General features: G+C 48.6%; 1 protein-coding gene across 1 annotated transcript in view; it reads right to left on the bottom strand.

Annotated features, from left to right (window-relative positions):
* Positions 1-542: 542 nt before the first annotated feature.
* Positions 543-8,747, bottom strand: part of NAT8L (N-acetyltransferase 8 like) — a 29,258-nt gene continuing 21,053 nt past the window's right edge. Inside the window, exon 3 of the mRNA XM_066317373.1 lies at positions 543-4,102. Within this exon, the coding sequence (XP_066173470.1) occupies positions 3,735-4,102 (368 nt within the window). The 3' untranslated portion in view covers positions 543-3,734. The remainder of the gene's footprint in view (positions 4,103-8,747) is intronic.

The following is an 8,747-nucleotide window of genomic DNA, read 5'->3' as shown; positions in this document are numbered from 1 at the left end:
AGAGCAGGCAGGTGAGGAAACTGCATCTCTGCAGGCAGCACAAGGGCAGGGGGCTGTGACAGCCCACCTGCACTGCAAAGAGCAGCTGTGGGAAGTGCCTTCACATCTCTAAGACATCCTCCACCTAAATCTGAACTGGTCTTACTTAACCACTACGTTTACCAACCTTGGGCTCAAACCCAAGAGATGCTCCACTCTTCCTCATACTCCTGCCAACGTTGTCCTTGGAAAGAGAAACCCCCAAAATAAATCAGGAAAATCCCCTCCCATCTCACACTAATGTAAGTCTCTTATTATTATCTCTTACATCTCTCTAATGTAAGTTGCAATCAAGACTCAAGGACTGGCAATAGGCCCAGATCACCACCTCTTCTGCTCGGGACCAACCCCACAACCACCTTATGCTGCTCCTCACCCTCTCAGCCACTGAACTGGGATGGGGACAGTCAGGAGATGATGCTCAGGCCCAGAGAAAGAGCTGTGCTAATCTTTTCCAAGCACCTTATTTAAGCCAGTGCACCCTGAAAAGATGCAGAGCAGCTCGACCTCGAGGTGTCACCCTGTGAGCTGCACTGTGGTCTGTCCACACGCTTCCCTGGCAGCAGCAGGTGAGCCTGGCACAGTCCAGAACCCAGCAACCATGACCCCAGAGCTGTGCCTGAGCTATCACATTTAGGGAACTTCCCATGAATGCAGACAAAACAACAGTATCATGGGGCTTTTAAGCCCAACCTTGGCAGCTCTGGGTGGGAGAGCAGCAACAACACAGGAGGTTGTGCACCTCTGTCCCACTGCTGCTACCAGGGATGCAGCTCTGGCAGCCTGCACCATCTTCCAAGGAGACCAAATCCCAGCCTATTTGGCAGCCAGCCCTTTCCTTCAGAAACAAGCTGTCCCGGCTGCAGAGCTGGGAGTAACCAGCTGGATTTCTTCCAAAAGCCTGGTCACAAAGCAACTGGCAGAAGCATTAAGGGAATAAATTTTCTTGGCAGCTACCGGCCAAGTGGCAACAACTCAATCCTTATCAGTGCATTTCCGTGTGCTGAGGAGGAATGCAGACAGCACCCTCAAAGCCAACCCCTTTCCAAAGCACCTCTTCACCAGGAAACTCAACAGGTATTACGATCAGATACTGTAATATCATCAGGTAAAGTTTACACATTTTAGAAGAAAATACTGGTAAACCTGATGGTACTTCTGTGTCTGTGGGATCTGGTGGGATTTATTCCAGGTTTGGATTTTCTGACAGGATGTGGAATTTTATTTCAAAGGCACAGGTATCAAATAAAACCAGTAACATTAGTTTAATTAAATAGCCTAATAAAAAAATTAATGCTCAATTTAGACTTTACATATTCCTCCCTTATTAAGAGACTAGTTTTTGCCTTTTTTTTTTTTTTTTTTTTTTCTTTTACCCCTCTGGAAAGGTTTTAGTGCAGTGATTATATAGCAACAGAAAAATAAACTAAAAAAGGCACAAACTTTTGTATTTTTTTTCTTTCAACTTCTGCTAATGCTTTATATTTGTCTGTTTTACTTCGGTTAATAAATCACTGAATGCAGCAAGAAAATACTCTGCCGATTTCTGTACACTATACAAGAACCCCTACCAACAGTACATTATTTCAGCTTCAGGAGAAATGTACAGCATAGAAAGACTTTTAAAAATATAGTGCCCCATACAGAAATTTTGTTAATTAAACTCATGGTCTCTTGCTACAGTGTCCTTCACCATCCTCATTACCCCATTATTGCTGGACTCTGCCCCTCCGACTCCTCACAGGCTAGACCACACCCAAGCCAAGCACTGAAAGGGCAACTGGGGTTGTGCCAAACAGCTCCTCCATCCCCAGCATCAGTGTCTGGCCCATGGCCCTGCAGGGATGGGCTGAGCCCCCTCCCCTCTGCTCTCCATCAGCATCACCACCCACATCTCGGTGCTGGGAAAGCTTCTGGCTGGAGAGGAAATGGTAGCTCCTGGTAGGAGTGGGACAGACAGCACCCCATCTCCAAGGTCTGTGCTGGCTGTCCTCCCGTCTGCCCCAGGGCTCCTGTCCCCTCCCCACACCCCAAGGCTCCTTCCTTCTGCAGGTCTCCTGCTGACTCTTCCATTGTATTTGCAAGCGTGGTTAACACATGCTCTACCCCTTCACCAACTTCATTGCCACGAGGTGAGGGCATTTCCCCCCTCACCACATGTGCAATACTTCATAAAATAACATTTTTTTCCAGTAACTAAAGGGGTTTTCCCTCTAAATGTATTAGCAGAGCCAAACCCCTTTACCCACCTGAAATTAAGTGCAGCCAAAAATTGTTTTCTCTAATACCTCTGGTACCACGCTTTAAAAATTAAAACCTACCAGTCTTCTTTTTCCCCAAGATGTAATTCATGCAAAGTTGCTATTTGTTTAAATAAGTTATAAAAGTTGATATCTCAGGCTAGAAGAAGCTGTAGTCTTGGTTATTCTTTAGTTGGCAGGCACTGTACATACATACCGGGTACAGACACATGCCAAATCTGCTTTGCATTGCTTTTTGCATTGTACAATTCACAAATCTGACATCATTAAAGCAGTTAATTACCTTTGATGGAAGGCTGCAGTGAGGCCATCTACATTTATCAAACAAGCAGCTGGTTAAGATAATAAGTACGCTCCCCCCCCACCCCAGTGCTCCCCAAAATGCTATTATCTGTCACACGTTGCTTCTCTGAAGTGGTGAGATTTGGTGTGCACATTAATGTGCAAATGTGTTGCCATAGGAACTGCAGCCTCCATTACGCCTCAACGACACCATTCAGCAAAAGCCAAAACCAAAAATAACAACAACAACAAAAAATAACCCTTAAAAATAAGATGAAAACAAACAAAAACCCCCAAAAGGCAGCAAAGAGAAAGTCCAACGCACATGCGGAGTCTGGCCCAGGACTGCAGGTTACGTGTGGCTACAGAACAGCACAGGAGATACTTAGATTTGATCTTAACTTCACGCTATGGTACAATGGGGCTCAGTTCAGCCGGTCCGAGTCTGTGCTGGCTTAGGAAGGAGGGGGAGGTGGAGCGGAGTTGTGGTTACCGGATGCACCCGAGGTCTCTCAGACATTTGGCAGAATGAGGCACATCCAAAAAAAGTGCAACACCAGTGCCGTGGTGGCAGTGCGATGTGTTTGAGTGCGTGCACGCGCTTTCCTCTTCATGCATTGTAGCAAGCGGGTTGGGGCAGGAGGGCAGGGTGTGCCCCCCACCTTTTCTCTGAAAACTATTAACCAGTAGATTACGGTAAGAGGAATGCATATTCTACTTACTGATGCGTGAAATACTGAAAACTGCATTCAAGTAATATTTCTGCACTATTATGAATGCATCACTATGTTATCTTACACCTGGGAAAGGAGAGGACTATGTACACCAGAGCAGTTGTACTATTTCGCAGTAAGTTTCTGTGCTTTACGGAGGTACCTGGGAAGGAGAGGCCGGTGCTCCGCTCCACCCCGCTGGCTTGCAGGACTCCCAGCACCACCACCTACAGCATGCGAGGAAGGGGCGCTGCTTGGCCGGCCCATCGAGCTGAACGGAGCAAACCAAAACGTGACGTGAGTGTACAAAAACTCTAACCCAAAATTGGCAAATAAATGGTGATGAGAAATAGAAGGGTAATTTATTATTTTTGGAGGGGGAGGAAGAGGAATTTTTTTTTTTTCTTTTTTTGTTTTGTTTTGGTTGGTGGGGTTTTTTTTATTCTTCCCGCAGCTGCAGGCGGTAGCGGTGGTAGCGGACCTGGAAAAACATTCTCTCCAGTAAGGAGCGTGTCATCCCTGGGAGGGCATAATGTTCGACGACACCCACGTGCTTGAACCCCAAGGACTCATAGAGCTTATGGGCTGCCATCTTCACGGCCGTGGTTCCCAGCACGACGGAGGAGTAGTTGTTGAGCATGGCAAACTCCAGCACTTTGCGGCCCAGGGCCTTGGCGATCCCTTTGCCACGGTAGTTGGAGTCAACAGACATGCGGCGAAGCTCCACGGTGTTGTCTTCCTCGTTGCCCCGCGCCGCCACAATTCCCACCACGTTGCCGTCCAGGACGGCAACCCAGAAGCAGGAGCCTGTGGGAGATAAAGCAGCACATGTAGTCACCGGCCACCTCCGATGGACAAGTGCCAAACACACATCTGGGAGCAAGCAGAGCCTAGGGTTCAAAACCTCACACGTGAGGACTAATGACCTCCATAAATTAGGACAAAACACTCTTTTTCCCTGACAGTGTGAAAGAAATGTTGTTCCCCCAAGGAAAATGCACAGGGCTACAACCTCCTGTCAGGGAGTTGTAGAAAGTGAGAAGGTTCTCCCACGAGCCTCCTTCTCTGCAGCCAAACAGCCCCACCTCCCTCAGCTGCTCCTCACGGAACTTGTGCTCCAGACTCTTCACCTTGTTGCTCTTCTCTGGACATGCTCAAAGAGCTCAGCATCCTTCCTAAGTTGAGAGGCCCAGAACTGGACACAATACTCAAGGTGTGGCTTGACCCATTGCTTAATTATCACCTAATAAATCCACTATTCAATACAGCAGCCAACCATAGGCACTGAGAGGTCTCTTGCCCAGATGAAAAGCACTGACTTCCACTGCTCTCGAGCAATATGTCTTCATCCAGAGGAAGAAGATCCCATGACAGAAGAAATGGCTGGTGCAGGCAATGGCCTTCTTCCCAGCTGCTAAGCAGAAGAGAACCTGACTTAGTCAGCAGCTCCATCTTCTGCACCAACACTGCCAACTGCTCCAACCGAAATGCATGGCACATCTCTGTAAGACCAGAGATATACAGGCCAGGGGGGATGCTCAGGGGGCAAAGGACCACCCCTCCTGAAAAAACAGGGGAAACATGAGTAAGACAACTCAGTGCACTTTTTCACTGGAGGAGAGCAAGGCATGGGGTGGTGGGAGATGCCTTTGCAGCTGCTGTAGGAAACATGCACCTTGTGACTCCATGAAACTATCCAAAAGAGATGCCCAAGGTCTTCCCCTGCAGCACAACTCAGCTTCCAAGGAAAAGCTGGCTACAAACAAGGGGTAGGGAACCAGCCTAGGTTCACCTCAGCACACTGGGCTCATACCCACATTCAGAGGAATGTGCAGCTCCAGTGACGCTAGCTCTTGCTCCCACTGTGAGCAAGTCATCACGCTGCTGCTATCTAGGTCAACAGCTAATTTTTAAAACACCAGGGCCCATCTTGACCCATTTATCATGAGCAGTGAAGATGTCTCTGTTTCACTGCTGCGTTGACAGTGCGGCTTGTTCCCCAGTGCTCGCTTGGAGCTCAGAACGTGATTTATTCAGACACGACCCCAGACGAACACCTACAAGCACTGAAATGAAGCAGCCACCCTTCCCTCTGCATACAAATCGCAGGGTAGAGAGCTCACTGCTGGTTTTAAAGCGCTCATCACATAGTGGCTGAGCCCACTTCATCACACCTCTGGCTACATGGTGAGCACGCCAAACGTAAGGGCCACAATGATCCTCACCCTACATGGAAGGCTACCCCTGCTGTGGTGTAGTTCCAAAAAGGAGGTTCAGGAATTTCCCTGTGCTTGAGGAGCAGGGGCACCAGTCCTGGGGCAGCCCCCAAAAGTGCCATGAAGCATCCATGATACTGGTGTCTGCTGGGCTGCAGCCAGTGGCACAGCCATCACATCCCCCTCATCCAGCCCCATGCACAGCGACTCCTCCTGGAGCTGTCTCTTCAGCAAGTCTGCCTCATTTCCCCTCAAACCAGAGAAACAACCTAGGTTCCTCTCAACCCAAGGTTACACAATTGCTTCCACGACTGCTTCCCACTTTTATTCCTTATTTTCTCTTCTTAGCAAGCACCTCTCCTCTGTGCCCACCAAACCTGAGAGGGTGCTAAAGCTCACTCAGCAACACTTCCCACATTTGTAAAATGGCACGTTTCTGGTACTTTGAGGTATTCTGAATATTTAAAACCCAAATCTGGACATACCTGCTACCACAGAGCCACCAAACCCTCCACATTCCCAGCCCCTCTGACCATCCACCCCACACCTGTCCATCCCAGCAGGGACTGGATCCAGTTGCAACCAGCACGACAGCAAACCTGCACTCCTTGTTAGTTTTTACTTACAATTTTAAAGCTTAATTATAATGATTTTGAGTTCAACTTGAAAAGAAATAGTATCTGGCACATCTCCCAGTGTGTGTTGTGCATACAATGCTTATAATTAGCCACAGACAGGACACATCTGCTCAAACAATGTGAGCTGCATTCAGCTCTCCTTTACACCAGTGCCATCAGTCCCCAAGACTTCTACCCTGCTGTTCTACTCGTGTCTGTGTCTGCTCCAAGGATCAGCAAGCAGCCAGTTCCTTCATTCTACTAAAGACACCTCAAGTTCCCAAAGGTGGCTACAAGCCCAGGAACAGCTTTCCCCCACGGGATTGTCAAATCCCTGCTTCAGGCAGCTGCATTCCATTTGGATGGGGATTTGCCACTGAAAGGTGTCTTGGGATCACACCACATGCAGCCGACCTTGGGCTGGGACTTCCTCTCCTCTGGGAAAACCCTCCAGTTTCACAGCAAGAATGCTGAAGGTCCTCAGATTGCCTTTTACCCAGACTCAACTAGATGACCTCTAAAGGTCCTTTCCAAACCGAACTATCCTATCCTATGATTCCATGTTTTCCACAATGCCAGCCAGCTGCAGCTCCTCACCATATCCACTCTTCCAGCAGACTTAACTCTGGAGCAGTTTAGAAGCACCCTGGAAAATTCACCTTGCACTGCCACACCCCAGGGCTGGGAGAGGGTCTCCTCCTCACCTTTTCTGGACTGAGGATATCAACTCAAGAGCATAGATTGTTTTTGCACTTTTTCATACCTATGATGAAACAAAACTAACTTCATCTCAGCTGTCAGTAATGAGCAACAGCCTTGTTTGCAGCACTATTATTAGCAAGAGCTGACGTTTTACTCTCTCACATGCTATCTGAAAATAATCACTGCTGCAAAGACAAACACAGACCCTGACATCTACAACTCTCTCTGCCCTTCCAGATACTCATCTCATGGCAGCACCTCTGTCTTTGCCTTCACTCTCACCTGCCTCCATCTTCTGCCAACCCATCACTATGGTCATCCAAAGCCCTTCCAGCTCACTCCAGGATCTGGTCTTCATGGACATCTTGCATTTAACCCCGGCTGCCCTGAGAAAACCACTCTGAAACACTGCAGGCCCTAGCTGTTCCCAGCCAAACACCAAGCACTCTGCCCTGCCTCCTTCCGGGCTGCCAGAAGCAAAAGTGAAGAGAAGCAACCATGGAAAACTCACTAGCAGCTTCCTTAGCTCTCTCCACTTCCTCAGATTGCTGCCTCACCACACAATCATCGCATCAGGAACTCACAGACAAAAGATACAATGAAGGAAATTATTTTTTTTTTACCATGAGCGTGGTGAGGCCCTGGCACAGGCTGCCCCATCCCTGGAAGTGCTCAAGGCCAGTTTAGATGGGGCTTTGAGCAACCTGGTCTGGTGGAAGGTATCCCTGCCCTTGGCAGAGAGATATTTAAAGGTCTCTTCTGACCCAAACCTTTCCATTAAAAAAACCCACCTTGTGAAGCACACACCTATGAAAAAGGCACAAAATGGCTGTGATGTGCATGCCAAGGAATATGATTTTGTCCTGCTCATGCTTCACAGCAACGTCAGTCGTTGGCTCCTCAGCTGATGGCACCCAGGGCCTGAAAGCACGCAAGATGGCACTGTCTTTCTGCTCTAAATTTAAGGATGATTCCCAGCTTTTGAAGACCAAAGAGGGTATTCTTCATCTACCCATCTCCCACAGAACAGGGCTGCCCTCAGAGTTCCACACACCGCTGCTGACACCACATCCCAAGGACTTCCCCGTAGTGGTGGCACCACGCTGGCCACATATCCTCCACTCCTGCCAAGGAGGACATGCCATGCAATCCTCTGGCTGTGCCAGCAAGCATCCTCTCCCACCCTCCTCCACTGTCATGAGCTGCACAGCTCTCCCCCACACAGCCAACGAGGATGGATGGTGGGTGAAAATAAATTCATTTATTTTTGCTGCAAATTCTTCTACACCTTTTGAGGAATAAAAGGCTGGTGGGTGGATGGGTGGAAAGACTGGAGCCAAAGGCAACAGCAGAGTACTGCTAGAAGGGAGGGGGGACAGAGACATCAGCCTTCTTCATCAGCATGAGTCCCACATGACTGACTATTGCAGGTTCCAAGCTTTCTTAAGCACTCAGCATGCAGGGGCCACTACCCCAAGCCTCACAATCGTGTTGCTCTGAAATGGAAAAGCTCTGTTTTCCACATACTTTTCAAATACATTGTTTTCTAAAAAATTCTAGTGTTCCCACAAGAGCAAGCAAAGCTTTGCTGCCCCAAAACTTCCTGAACTCACACTTGGGAGGTCCATAGTGCCAGCACCTGCACACTGAGGGGTAAGGGCTGAGGCAGGTAAAACCTATCCCTGTTTTCCTTAGGGCTGGGGAAAGGACAGAGCAGCTCCTGTGGCCACCACCAGCTGTTGGTGCTAATTTTGCATGGATGCATCCCTGTGGGAAGGAGTTTTCCTTGGAAGCTCAGCACAGGGCAAGTATGGAAATCTTGCCCAGACACATGCCAGTCTTCTCTCTTTTTCTTCAGGGGTGGCACTGCTATCTATGCAGCCAAGCTCTCATTAATTCTTAGAGGCTTGTGCGTGG

Source organism: Sylvia atricapilla, chromosome 4 (assembly GCF_009819655.1).
Source record: "Sylvia atricapilla isolate bSylAtr1 chromosome 4, bSylAtr1.pri, whole genome shotgun sequence".
Classification (NCBI taxonomy): domain Eukaryota; kingdom Metazoa; phylum Chordata; class Aves; order Passeriformes; family Sylviidae; genus Sylvia; species Sylvia atricapilla.
Note: the sequence above shows the minus strand (reverse complement) of the source record. Positions and strands in the feature narration are given on the sequence as shown.